General features: G+C 41.9%; 2 protein-coding genes across 3 annotated transcripts in view; one reads left to right on the top strand and one right to left on the bottom strand.

The window, feature by feature from the left end:
• Nucleotides 1-6960, top strand: part of LOC141105494 (uncharacterized) — a 63528-nt gene extending 56568 nt beyond the window's left edge. The window contains exons 19-20 of the mRNA XM_073595350.1: nucleotides 89-167; nucleotides 4836-6960. Of these exons, the coding sequence (XP_073451451.1) occupies nucleotides 89-167; nucleotides 4836-6718 (1962 nt within the window). The 3' untranslated portion in view covers nucleotides 6719-6960. The remainder of the gene's footprint in view (nucleotides 1-88; nucleotides 168-4835) is intronic.
• The window catches only part of LOC141105079 (uncharacterized), a 222784-nt gene that overhangs the window by 85325 nt on the left and 122019 nt on the right, over nucleotides 1-15440 (bottom strand). The gene's annotated exons all lie outside the window — the stretch shown is intronic.

Raw genomic sequence — 15440 nt, 5'->3', positions numbered from 1 at the left:
GAAAAAAGATCCCAAACACTAAAAAGCAAGATTCTTAAATGTTGAAGATTACATTTTAAAGCTATTTTCTGACGTTTCATTGGTTTAGATTGAAAAACTGATTCGAATGAAAATTAAGCTTAAAAAGGAAGAAGAAAAGAAGAAATCCTCCCCCTTTCTCATCTCAGGTAAATAATCGATAGATGCAAAGATGGTTTAACCTTTTACTTCTATAAATGTAAGATGTACCTATTGGTCAAACATTGTGTGGAATCCGCAGATCTTCACAGCATTGAGTTAACAAAATTGTTTTTTTTTTTAATGATAGACCACAAAAGGGGAGATGCCAGTCTTTGTTTGAGGAAGGCCAAAGTCTCCCATTGACATCTCATGTTAGTCTTGCTGCTCATCCTAGTGGTAATTCTCTGGCATTCTCACACTTTTAGGTGCACGCTCATGTCTTTTGCTGCAGAGGTCCACCTTCATTCCTCAATATAACGTCATGTTCCCAACAAATGAAGTGGAGATACTGTACACCATATGAAAGGTCTGTCTCCATTCCTCAATATAACATAACGTTCCCAACAATTTATAAGGGCAAACTGTACACCATATCAAAGGTCCATCTCCATTCCTTGGTATAACGTCATATTCCCAACAAATGAGGAGGAGATACTGTACACCATATGAAAGGTCCATCCCCATTCCTCCATATAAAGTCATGTTCCCAACAAATGAGGTGGAGATACTGTACACCATATCAAAGGTCCATCTCCATTCCTCAATATAATAACATGTTCCCAACAAATGAGGTGAAGATAATGTACACCACATGAAAGGTCCATCTCCATTCCTCATTATAATGACATGTTCCCAAGCAATGAGGAGGAGATACAATATGAGAGATCCATCTGTATTCCTCAATATAACCTCCTTTTCCCATCAAATGAGGAGGAGATACCTTACACCATATGAAAGGTCCATCTCCATTCCTTTGCATAACTTCATGTTCCTAACAAATGAGGAGGATGATACTGTACACCATATGAAAGATCCATCTCCATTCCTCAATATAATGTCATGTTCCCAACAAAAGAGATGGAAATGCTATCCAAACATGAAAGGTCCCTCTTCATTCCTCAATATAACATCATTTGTTCCCAACAAATAAGGTGGAGATACTGTACACCATATGAAAGGTCCATCTCCATTCCTCAATATAACATTGCGTTCCCAACAAATGAGGTAGAGATACAGCACACTGTATCAAAAGCCCATCTCCATTCTTCATTATAATATGATCCCAACAAATGTATAAATATTGTCCATCCCCATTCCTCCATATAAGGTCATGTTCCCAACAAATGAAGAGAAGATACCGTACACCATATTAAAGGTCTGACTCCATTCCTCAATATAACATAATGTTCCGAACAATTTATAAGGTGATACTGTACACCATATGAAAGGTCCATCTCCATTCCTCAATATAATGTTATGTTCCCAACAAATGAGGAGGAGATACTGTACACCATATGAAAGGTCCATCTCCATTCCTCAATACAATGTCATGTTCCCGAGAAATGAAACCTGTCCCCCAGGAGCAAGAAAAAGGTGGACTATCACGGTACAGATATGATTTATACCTGTACCATGATAGTCCACCTTTTTCTTGCTCTTGGGGGATCGGTTGGGGATCGACTTCCTAATTTCTCATATATTGGACAATGGTACACCCCCCTACTAATTAATTAAACCTATGGTTTTAGAGGCTATATATTTTCTTCCCAACAAATGAGGAGGAGATACTGTACACCATATGAAAGGTCCATCTCCATTCCTCAATATAACGTCATGTTCCCAACAAATGAGGAGGAAATACTGTTCAAATATGAAAGATCCATATGCATTCCTAAATATAACATTGTGTCCCCAACAAATGAGGGGGAGATACTGTACACCATATGAAAGGTCCATCTCCATTCCTCAATATAATGTCATGTTCCCGAGAAATGAGGAATTCGGCCCCTAACCTGTCCCCCAGGAGCAAGAAAAAGGTGGACTATCACGGTAGAGATATGATTTATACCTGTACCGTAATAGTCCACCTTTTTCCTACTCTTGGGGGATCGGTTGGGGATCGACTTCCTAATTTCTCATATATTGGACAATGGTACACCCCCCTACTAATTAATTAAACCTATGGTTTTAGAGGCTATATATTTTCTTGCCAACAAATGAGGAGGAGATACTGTACATCATATGAAAGGTCCATCTCCATTCCTCAATATAACGTCACGTTCCCAACAAATGTGGAGATACTGTACACCATATGAAAGGTCCATCTCCATTCCTCAATGTAACGTCATGTTCCCAACAAATGAGGAGGAGATACTGTACACCATATGAAAGGTCCATCTCCATTCCTCAATATAACGTCATGTTCCCAACAAATGAGGAGGAGATACTGTACACCATATGAAAGGTCCATCTCCATTCCTCAATATAACGTCATGTTCCCAACAAATGAGGAGGAAATACTGTACACCATATGAAAGGTCCATCTCCATTCCTCAATATAACGTCATGTTCCCAACAAATGAGGAGGAGATACTGTACACCATATGAAAGGTCCATCTCCATTCCTCAATATAACGTCATGTTCCCAACAAATGAGGAGGAGATACTGTACACCATATGAAAGGTCCATCTCCATTCCTCAATATAACGTCATGTTCCCAACAAATGAGGAGGAGATACTGTACACCATATGAAAGGTCCATCTCCATTCCTCAATATAACGTCATGTTCCCAACAAATGAGGAGGAGATACTGTACACCATATGAAAGGTCCATCTCCATTCCTCAATATAATGTCATGTTCCCAACAAATGAGGAGGAGATACTGTACACCATATGAAAGGTCCATCTCCATTCCTCAATATAACGTCATGTTCCCAACAAATGAGGTGGAGATACTGTACACCATATGAAAGGTCCATCTCCATTCCTCAATATAACGTCATGTTCCCAACAAATGAGGAGGAGATACTGTACACCATATGAAAGGTCCATCTCCATTCCTCAATATAACGTCATGTTCCCAACAAATGAGGTGGAGATACTGTACACCATATGAAAGGTCCATCTCCATTCCTCAATGTAACATCATGTTCCCAACAAAAGAGATGGAAATACTGTCCAAATATGAAAGATCCATATGCATTCCTAAATATAACATTGTGTCCCCAACAAATGAAGAGGAGATACTGTACACCATATGAAAGGTCCATCTCCATTCCTTAATATAATGTCATGTTCCCGAGAAATGAGGAATTCAGCCTCCAACCTGTACCCCAGGAGCAAGAAAAAGGTGGACTATCACGGTACAGATATGATTTATACCTGTACCGTGATAGTCCATCTTTTTCTTGCTCTTGGGGGATCGGTTGGGGACCGACTTCCTCATTTCTCATATATTGGACAATGGTACACCCCCCTATTAATTAATTAAACCTATGGTTTTAGAGGCTCATTTGTTGGGAATACAATATATATATATATATATATATATATATATATATATATATATATATATATATATATATATATATATTTTTTCTTCCCAACAAATGAGGAGGAGATACTGTACACCATATGAAAGGTCCATCTCCATTCCTCAATATAATGTCATGTCCCCAACAAATGAGGAGGAGATACTGTACACTATATGAAAGGTCCATCTCCATTCCTCAATATAATGTCATGTTCCCGAGAAATGAGGAATTCGGCCCTCAACCTGTCCCCCAGGAGCAAGAAAAAGGTGGACTATCACGGTAGAGATATGATTTATACCTGTACCGTAATAGTCCACCTTTTCCCTACTCTTGGGGGATCGGTTGGGGACCAACTTCCTCATTTCTCATATATTGGACAATTGTACACCCCCTACTAAATTAAACCTATGGTTTTAGAGGCTATATATTTTCTTGCCAACAAATGAGGAGGAGATACTGTACATCATATGAAAGGTCCATCTCCATTCCTCAATATAACGTCATGTTCCCAACAAATGAGGAGGAGATACTGTACACCATATGAAAGGTCCATCTCCATTCCTCAATATAACGCCACGTTCCCAACAAATGAGCAGGAGATACTGTACACCATATGAAAGGTCCATCTCCATTCCTCAATATAACGTCATGTTCCTAACAAATGAGGAGGAGATACTGTACACCATATGAAAGGTCTATCTCCATTCCTCAATATAACGTCATGTTCCCAACAAATGAGGTGGAGATACTGTACACCATATGAAAGGTCCATCTCCATTCCTCAATATAACGTCATGTTCCCAACAAATGAGGAGGAGATACTGTACACCATATGAAAGGTCCATCTCCATTCCTCAATATAATGTCATGTTCCCAACAAATGAGGAGGAGATACTGTATACCATATGAAAGGTCCATCTCCATTCCTCAATATAATGTCATGTTCCCAACAAATGAGGAGGAGATACTGTACACCATATGAAAGGTCCATCTCCATTCCTCAATATAATGTCATGTTCTCAACAAATGGGGAGGAGATACTGTACACCATATGAAAGGTCCATCTCCATTCCTCAATATAACGTCATGTTCCCAACAAATGTAGAAATACTGTATACCATATTAAAGGTCCTTCACCATTCTTCATTAAAATCTCATATTATGAGGTGGAGAAAGTTCTGTCTTCCTTATTCCCGATCGTTGCCAGAGCTTCTGTTTAATACTTTAAACATTCGACCCACATATATGACTGATGGATACAAGACTTATGTTTTTATTTGAAAATTTTCTTTCTGACAGATGAAGACTGGGCTGGGAGTAGGAACGCCTCGGAGGTACTTTTTATTTTATCTCCAGACTGTAATAAAGAAGATGAAGTCATCGCTCCGTGTTCTCCGGAAGTAATTCCCATTACTGATAATACTCCTCAGAGAACTTACCATTTGGAGAGATCCATGGACCTGTCCAATCCTGAGGAATCTCCCGATAAGCCACAGACTGGGTCTTCACATAGTCCTCAAACCTCAGACAATATGGAAACATCGGGAGATCCACCTCATCCCAAGGAACCTTCTTCAAGCCATAAAGGAGAGCATTCCTTGTCATGTCCAGAGTGCGGGAAATGTTTCACTCAGAAAGGAAACCTCATCAGGCACCAGAAAATTCACACGGGCGAGCGTCCGTTTTCATGTTCGGAGTGCGGGAAATCTTTCATACAGAAAGTAAGCCTTCTTCTGCACCAGAGAAATCACACCGGTGAACGCCCCTTTGAATGCGCGGACTGCGGGAAAAGTTTTAACGGGAAAAGCCTACTTCATAGACACCAGAAAATTCACGTGGGCGAGCGACCTTTCTCGTGTTTAGAGTGCGGGAAGAGTTTTTTCCAGAAAGGAGGTCTTCTTCTGCACCAGAGAAATCACGCCGGCGAACGCCCCTTTTTATGTTCGGAGTGCGGGAAAAGCTTTAACGAGAAGAGCGTGCTGCTCAGACACTCGAGAATTCACACGGGGGAGCGTCCTTTTTCGTGTTCGGAGTGCGGGAAAAGCTTCGCTCTGAACAGAGACCTTGTTAAGCATCAGATGGACCACAAAGGGGAGCTCCAGTTTTCTAGTTTGATATCCGGGAAACCCTTCATTAGGAAAAGCGTCGTCATTAGAAACAAGAGAATCCACAATCGCCAGGGTCCCTTTCAGTGCTCCGAGTGCGGGAAATGTTTTGCAGAGAGAGGAGAGCTTTCTGAACACCAGAGAAGTCACGCGACGGAATATCCTTGTTCAGAGTGCGGGAAATGTTTTAGTCAGAAAAGAGCACTCCTTACGCACCAGAGAGCTCACACGGCGGTGCATCCTTATTCATGTTCCGAGTGCGGGAAATCTTTCACTGTAAGAGCAAGGTTTCTCGCACACCAGAGAATCCACACGGGCGAGCGTCCTTTCCCCTGTTCCGAGTGCGAGAAAAGTTTCGCCGTGAGAGCGAGGCTCCTTGTACATCAGAGGATCCACACGGGCGAGCGCCCCTTTCCGTGTTTAGAGTGCGGGAAATGTTTTGCGGAGAAACGCGTACTTCTCATACACCGCCGGGTCCACACGGGCGAGCAGCCCTACTCCTGTACAGAGTGCGGGAAGCGTTTCGCCGAGAGGCGACAACTTCTTCGGCACCAGAAATTCCACACGGGCGAGCGCCCTCACTCGTGTCCCGAGTGCGGGAAATGTTTCGCTCTAGAAGGAGACCTTTTGAAGCACCAGCGCAGCCACGCCCCCAAGGGTCCCTTTCCATGCGTAGAGTGCGGGAAAAGTTTCCACCTAAAAGCGAGGCTTCGTTTGCACCACAGAACTCACACGGGCGAGCGCCCCTACTCGTGCTCGGAGTGCGGAAAGCGCTTCACTCAAAGGGGGAGCCTTCTGATACACCAGAGGGTCCACACGGGCGAGCGGCCTTTTTCGTGCCCGGAGTGCGGGAGGTGTTTTTCCGAGAAGAGCATGCTCCTCATACACCAGAGGGTCCACACGGGCGAGCGCCCCTTTTTGTGTACGGAGTGCGGGAGGCGCTTCAGCCAGAAGGCCAGCCTTCGCAAGCACCAGAGAAGCCACGTCCGCAGGGGTCCTTTTTCGTGTGAGGAGTGCGGGAAATGTTTTAAACACGAAGGTAATTTCATTCGGCATCAGAGCGCTCACACTTGCTGAAGCTGTTTGCAAAAGTATGGCGGCTTCCAACAGGTGGAATGGATCAGTCCATAGGAGGAGCGTGTGAGGAAGTGGTACGTCCCGCCACCGACCGACTGTTCACCTCTATGTAATCCATCGATCTTCTCTCTCTCTCCTTTTTTTTTTTTTTTGACCCCTATTTGGCTCGTTAAATAAATTGTAATAATTTTGTTATATCTATTCATTAAAGTGTAAATAAAGCCTGTTGATCCTGCCAGAAACCTTTTGTGGGCTGATGACTTCCTGTGCTGCACTCCTATCAGTTACATTGTTCCCAGGTATCTCCATGGACGGCAAAACGCCTCCAACCCGATCAATGGGAAACGAGTACGACGAGATCGGTGCCGATACGAAGCATTTCTACACCAGAATCGGTACTAGACGTGTGCAGAACATATCAAATTTGTTTCCTTAAACACTTACGGATCAGGTCTATTTTTCAGACTCGGTGTTTACAAGTTATAACCCCTTTTTTTTATTTGTTTATATATATATATATATTTTTTTTTTTAACATTTATTTATATATATATATATATATAATCATTTTTATATATATTTTTAAATATATATATATATATGCATATAAAAAATATATATCATTTTTATATATTTTTTAAATGTATTTATATTTATTTTTTATTTAATAAAAAATAAATATATTTATTTTTATTTAAATTGTTTTTATATATATATATATATACATACATACACATTTTTTTATTTTTTATAATAAATATATATATATATATATATATATATATATATATATATATATATATATATATATATATATATATATATATATATATAAAATTTAAATAAACAAAATATATATATATACATAAATAAAGACAAAAAAAAAAAGGGGGGTTTTAACTAACTAAACACTTATATTTATTTTATATTTAATAAAAAACAAAAAATAAATATATTTATATAATTTATTTTTATTTAAATTGTTTTTATTTTTTATATATATATATATATATATATATATATATATATATATATATATATATATATATATATATATATACACATTTTTTTTATTTTTTATAATAAATATATATATATATATATATATATATATATATATATATACATAAATATACATAAAGACAAATAAAAAAAAAAAAAAAAAAAGGGGTTTTAACTAACTAAACACTGAGTCTGAAAAATAGACCTGATTCTTAAGTGTTTAACGAAACAAATTTTATATATATATGGGGGTAGGGCTTATATTGCAGCCATCACCAACAATCACGCTAGGTCTTATTTTCGGGGAAACAGGGTATATATATATATATATATATATATATCTCTTATCTTTCACAAAATATAAATAAAAAAAAATTGGCCTAACTTTACTGTTGTCTTATTATTTTTACGTCAAAAAAGTGTATTTTTTTCCTTGAAAAATTGCGCTTGTAAGACCTCTGCGCAAATACGGTGTGACAGAAAGTATTGCAACGACCGCCATTTTATTCTCCAGGGCAGTGATGGCGAACCTTGGCACCCCAGATGTTTTGGAACTACATTTGCTCCACTACACTGCAGTGTAGTTGAGCATCATGGGAAATGTAGTTCCAAAACATCTGGGGTGCCAAGGTTCGCCATCGCTGCCCTAGAGAATAAAATGGCGGTCGTTGCAATACTTTCTGTCACACCGTATTTGCGCAGAGGTCTTACAAGCGCAATTTTTCAAGGAAAAAAATACACTTTTTTGACGTAAAAATAATAAGATAACAGTAAAGTTAGGCCAATTTTTAAAAAAAATATTTTGTGAAAGATTAGGTTACACCGAGTAAATTGATACCCAACATGTCACGCTTCAAAATTGCGCCCGTGGAATGGCAACAAACTTTTCCTCCGTAAAAATCTCCATAGGCGAGGTTTTTAACAGGTTACAATTTCTACAGTTTTGAGTTAGAAAAGAATAGAATAGAAAATAAAATAGTAAAATAGAAAAGAATAGAATAAAATAGAATATAACCATCTTCTGATATTTTAATAGACTAGAAATTCGAATTTCCAAATAAAATAAAAGGAATAAAATAGAAAATAAAAGAATGGAAAATAATAGAGTAAGACGGAACAGATTACAAACTAGAATAGAAAAAAACAGAATAGAAAATAAAAGAATAGAGTAAAACAGAACAAAATAGAATAGAAAATAAAGGAATAGAATAAAAAAATAGAATAGAATATAACCATCTTTTGAAATTTGAATTTCGAATAGAATAAATTTGAATACAATAGAATATAACCATCTTCTGAAATTTGAATAGAATAAATTTGAATAGGAAAGAATAGAAAATAAAATAGTAAACTAGAAAAGAATAGAACAGAATAAACAATACAAAAGTATAAAAACAAAAGAATATAGCAAACGTTTTCCGAAATTCAAACTTTGAATAGAATAAATTTGAATAGAATAGAATAAAAAAATCTATTCAAATTTCAGAAGATGGTTATATTCCTTCTATTTTATTCTATTCCTTTTTATTCTGTTTTATTTTCTATTCTATTTTGCTCTGTTTTACTCTATTCTTTTATTTTCTATTCTGTTCCTTTTTTTTTTCTATTCGATATTGTATTCTGTTTTACTCTATTATGTTCTATTCTTTTATATTCTATTATATTTTTTTCTATTTTATTCTATTTTATTCTATTCTCTTTGGAAATTTGAATTTGATTAAAAAACTATTCTTTTGAAAAATCTGTTTATTCGATTTGAAAACTATTCTAATTCAAATATCATCTGAAGTTTTGATTTAGTTATTTTCGGATTCGTTTAAATTCGTTACTATTGCAATTTGGAAATTCAGATACATGTTGGATTTCCGAATAACGAAAAATTTATCTGAATTTCAATTTTGTAACAAAGCGAACCGCACACGCCTAGTCGGTACTCGTGCAAATGCACCGGTACTTTCAGGCTCGGTTCTTTCAGCTGACAGCGGGATTCCCCCCACTGACAACCGACAACTCCTTCAGCTGTCAGTGGGGTGCCTCTATTGACAGCTGAAGTGTTTATAAGAAGTCCGGCAATTGGATCTGTCAGAGAAAAAGAAAGCAGCCAGGTTATGTTTATCAACAACATTGCTCAGCTGCTGAAACAGAAAGATACAAAGAAACATTGTTTCTTTTTGTATCTTTCTGTTTATTCATCTACAGATCAAAGCAATGAACTTCCCTCTGCAGATAAAGTCAGATTAAAGCATTTTCTATTTTATAAACTATTCATAATTAAAACTTTTTTTTTTTTTTTGGCTTTGTTCGGTAATATAGATTAACAACGCAGAAGTATAGTGTAGACTACACAGTTTGCTGTATATTGTTACCAATCACTTTTGTGATGATCCCTTGCCCTCATGTGGTCATCTGTGGTTTTGCATGTTCCTGGTCCAAATACATGTTTCACCCGCAGGGCTTCTTCAGGGTGAATATTGTCTGCTAATTGTCATGACCAGGGCTTTTTGTCCTCAGAGAATAGGTGCAGGTACTCCCCCTATCTAAGTCACCCATTTTTTTTTTTTTTTTTTTTCCTCCACCTACACACCTCCAAGCGCCGTCCCCGGGTTCAACACCCTACCCACCTCCCTAGTTCCACCACTTTTAGAAAATGCAGAATCAAGTATAATTTTGTGGTGATATGGAATATGTTAATGATCAAATAGATCCCCTGCAGCCAACAACTTTAGACCCCTCCAGCAGCAATAGACCCCCGTTAGTAACAGTAGATCCACCCAAACAACAAGGGACCCCACCAGTAACAATAGACCCTTACCAGTAACAATAGACCACCACCAGTAACAGAAGATCTTCCAGCAGCAGTAGATCTCTCCCAGCAACAACTGACCCCCCAGCAACAATAGATCCTCCTCGATGACAATAGAGCCCCCAGCAGCCAGCATCAATAGAACCTCCAGCACCCCTTGCCAATACATACAGTCAGTATTAGAGGTGCCGGAAGTTCCCCCACATTCCGGCTGAGAAAATATACCTTGAATGGGTAGTGTAGATTTTTCAAAAAAAAATTTCCCAGAAGAAATGTCTAACCAATTTTGGTTATGTGTGACCACAGGAAGGATAGGAGGACCAGGGGCATGTAATACCACAGATGACCACAAGAGGGCTAGGGATCTCCATAAAAGTGATTGGTAACCACAATATACAGCAAACTGTCTAGTGTACACTATTTTCCCGCCCACCACTACTGCTGCACTACTTTTCTGGGACTTTGGTGCAACTTGAGTGCCATAGACTGCATTGGTAAACCACAAAAGTCGCAAGCAAGTAACACAACTTTGGGGTCGCAGCAGCGTGAACCCAAGCCTAAGAGTCCCGTGGTGAGATCTTCTGGCTGCAATCCTTGGTCCTCTTACCCCCCCCCCCCCCACCATTCCTGTTCCTTTTTCCCGTTCTCCATAATATTTTATCAATTCTTTATTTATGGCTGGAAGATGTACAGCAAACAGATACACAAGCCAGTAAAGCCATGTTGTCGTCGGACAGACCAGTGGTCTCCAAACTGTGGCCCTGGGGTTGGATGTGGTCCTTTGCTTGTTGGGGCACCAATTTATTGACTGACACCAACGAAGGGACACCATTCCTCCCAATGACACCATTGATGAAGCACAGCTCCTCCCAATGACACCAACGATGGGGCTCAAGGACACCGATGATGGGGCACAATTCCTACCAATGATGGGACACAATTCCTACCGATGGAGTACAATTCCTTCCAATGACGGGGCACAATTCCTACCAATGATGGGACACTATTCCTACCAATGGCACCAACATGTGGTCCAATGACGGGGCACTATTCCTACCAATTATGGGACACAATTCCTCTCACTGACACCAAAGATAGGGCACAATTCCTCCCAATGACACCAATGATGGGGCACAATACCTCCCAATGACACCAATGATGGGGCACTATTCCTACCAATGACCCCAATGATGAGGCACAATTCCTACCAATAACACCAACAATGTGGTCCAATGACATGGCACTAATTATACCGATGATGGGACACAATTCCTCTCACTGACACCATAGATGGGGCACAGTTCCTCCCAATGACACCAAGGATGGGGCACACTTCCTACCAATGATGGGGCACAATCCCTTCCAATCACACCATCGATGGGGCACAATTCTTCCCAATCACACCAATGATGGGACACGATTCCTACCAATGACACCAATGATGGCATTATTCCTACCAATGAAACCAATGATGGGGCACCATTCCTACCAATGACACCAAGGATGAAGCACAATTCTTACCAATGACACAAACGTGGTCCACTGACACCAATACCAGGACACTATTCCTACCAATTATGGGACACAATTCCTCTCACTGACACCAAAGATAGGGCATAAATTCCTCTCAATGACAACAATGATGGGGCACAATTCCTCCCAATGACACCAATTATGGGGCACAATTCCTCCCAATCACACCAATGATGTGGCACAATTCCTACCAATGATGGGGCACTATTCCTCCCAATCACACCAATGATGGGGCACAATTCCTACCAATGAAGGCATTATTCCTACCAATGATGGGACACTATTCCTACCAATGACACCAATGATGCGGCACAATTCCTACCAATGATGGGACACGATTCCTCTCACTGACACCAAAGATAGGGCTTTGTTTACTCCAACTGATGCTGGGACATTTTCTACTCCCGATGGCTACAGTGCACCCCCTCCTAAAGTCTTAAGGACAGTAATCTGGCCCTTTGTTTAAAAAGTTTGGAGACCCCTGGCATAGACAGAGCACTAAATTGAGAAGATGGGGTATTCTGGAGGATATACCATTCAAGGTAATCAAGTTATTGCCAAGGCGATGAGGATACACTAGACCCTGTTGAACTTGGTGGATGTAAAAGAGGTCCTTCCAGAGAAGGGGTATATGTTGCCGGCGGGCAAACTCAAGGGATGCACGTCAGTTTTTCTTTCTATAAAAGATCAGAGAAGGAAGGTGTGGAGGTCCCTGTAATCTAATCTAGTTGCCTACTCTGGGCGGGTCCAATAGAACCATGTCTTTATCATACAAGCTTCTCGTTCTGAAAGGATAATGCCAGCTCCTTCATCCTTATGATGTAATTCAAAGACATGATCCAATGACTAATCGTGAAGGGGTGAGGTGGACTTTCACTGAATTGGAATGCAGGCCTTAGCCAGGTTGAGCAGATGGATCACCAGATGTTCCAATAGAACTATGTTTTTATGAAACAAGCTTCTCATTTCTGAAAGGATAATGCCAGTTCCTCCATCCTCATGATGTCCTTCACAGATTTGATCTAACGACTAATTGTGGAGGGGGGGGGGACTGCCACTTAATTGGAATGCAGGCTTTAGCCAGGTTGAGTAGATGGATCACCAGATGGATCCAATAGAACCAGGTCTTTAAGAAACAAGCTTTTAATTTCCGAAAGGTTAATGCCAGTTCCTCCATCCTCATGATGTCATTCACAGACTTGATCCAATTACTAAACGTGGAGGGGTGAAGACTTCCACTGAATTGGAATGTAGGCCTTAGCTGGGTTGAGCAGATGGATAACTAGATGGTCCAATAGAACGATGTCTTTATGAAACAAGCTTCTCAGTCATGTAGGAGGAGCACACAGAGGGGTCAGTCGTGTAGGAGGAGCACACAGAGGGGTCAGTCGTGTAGTGGGAGCACACAGATGGGACAGTCGTGTAGGAGGAGCACACAGAGGGGTCAGTCGTGTAGGAGGAGCACACAAAGGGGTCAGTCATGTAGTGGGAGCACACAGATGGGACAGTCGTGTAGGAGGAGCACACAGAGAGGTCAGTCGTGTAGGAGGAGCACACAGAGGGGTCAGTCGTGTAGGAGGAGCACACAGAGGGGTCAGTCGTGTAATAGGAGCACACAGAGGGGTCAGTCGTGTAGTGGGAGCACACAGAGGGGTCAGTCGTGTAAGAGGAGCACACAGAGGGGTCAGTCGTGTAGGAGGAGCACACAGAGGGGTCAGTCGTGTAGGAGGAGCGCACACAGGGGTCAGTCGTGTAGGTGGAGCACACAGAGGGGTCAGTCGTGTAGGAGGAGCACAAAGAGGGGTCAGTCGTGTAGGGGACCACACAGAGGGGTCAGTCGTGTAATAGGAGCACACAGAGGGGTCAGTCGTGTAGTGGGAGCACACAGATGGGACAGTCGTGTAGGAGGAGCACACAGAGGGGTCAGTCGTGTAGGAGGAGCACACAGAGGGGTCAGTCGTGTAGGAGGAGCACACAGAGAGGTCAGTCATGTAGGAGGAGCACACAGATGGGACAGTCGTGTAGGAGGAGCACACAGAGAGGTCAGTCGTGTAGGAGAAGCACACAAAGGGGTCAGTCGTGTAGGAGAAGCACACAGAGGGGTCAGTCGTGTAGGAGGAGCACACAGAGGGGTCAGTCATCTAGGAGGAGCACACAGAGAGGTCAGTCGTGTAGGGAGAGCACACAGAGGGGTCAGTCGTGTAGGAGGAGCACACAGAGGGGTCAGTCGTGTAGGAGGAGCACACAGAGAGGTCAGTCATGTAGGAGGAGCACACAGAGGGGTCAGTCATCTAGGAGGAGCACACAGAGAGGTCAGTCGTGTAGGGAGAGCACACAGAGGGGTCAGTCGTGTAGGAGGAGCATACAGAGGGGTCAGTCGTGTAAGAGGAGCACACAGAGGGGTCAGTCGTGTAGGAGGAGCACACAGAGAGGTCAGTCATGTAGGAGGAGCACACAGAGGGGTCAGTCGTGTAGGAGGAGCACACAGAGAGGTCAGTCATGTAGGAGGAGCACACAGATGGGACAGTCGTGTAGGAGGAGCACACAGAGAGGTCAGTCGTGTAGGAGAAGCACACAAAGGGGTCAGTCGTGTAGGAGAAGCACACAGAGGGGTCAGTCATGTAGGAGGAGCACACAGAGGGGTCAGTCATCTAGGAGGAGCACACAGAGAGGTCAGTCGTGTAGGGAGAGCACACAGAGGGGTCAGTCGTGTAGGAGGAGCACACAGAGGGGTCAGTCGTGTAGGAGGAGCACACAGAGAGGTCAGTCATGTAGGAGGAGCACACAGAGGGGTCAGTCATCTAGGAGGAGCACACAGAGAGGTCAGTCGTGTAGGGAGAGCACACAGAGGGGTCAGTCGTGTAGGAGGAGCATACAGAGGGGTCAGTCGTGTAAGAGGAGCACACAGAGGGGTCAGTCGTGTAGGAGGAGCACACAGAGAGGTCAGTCATGTAGGAGGAGCACACAGAGGGGTCAGTCGTGTAGGAGGAGCACACAGAGAGGTCAGTCATGTAGGAGGAGCACACAGAGGGGTCAGTCATCTAGGAGGAGCACACAGAGAGGTCAGTCGTGTAGGGAGAGCACACAGAGGGGTCAGTCCTGTAGTGGGAGCACATCCATGTATCCATGTAGGAGGAGCACACAGAGGGGTCAGTCGTGTAGGAGGAGCACACAGAGGGGTCAGTCGTGTAGGAGGAGCACACAGAGGGGTCAGTCGTGTAGGTGGAGCACACAGAGGGGTCAGTCGTGTAGGTGGAGCACACAGAGGGGTCAGTCGTGTAGGTGGAGCACACAGAGGGGTCAGTCGTGTAGGTGGAGCACACAGAGGGGTCAGTCGTGTGGAGTCCTTTTCCTCAGGGGAGATGGAGTCCCTTTCCCTAGGGGA

Source organism: Aquarana catesbeiana, linkage group LG08 (genome assembly GCF_042186555.1).
Source record: "Aquarana catesbeiana isolate 2022-GZ linkage group LG08, ASM4218655v1, whole genome shotgun sequence".
NCBI classification, from domain to species: Eukaryota; Metazoa; Chordata; class Amphibia; order Anura; family Ranidae; genus Aquarana; species Aquarana catesbeiana.
This window is presented reverse-complemented; position numbering and strand designations above follow the sequence as displayed.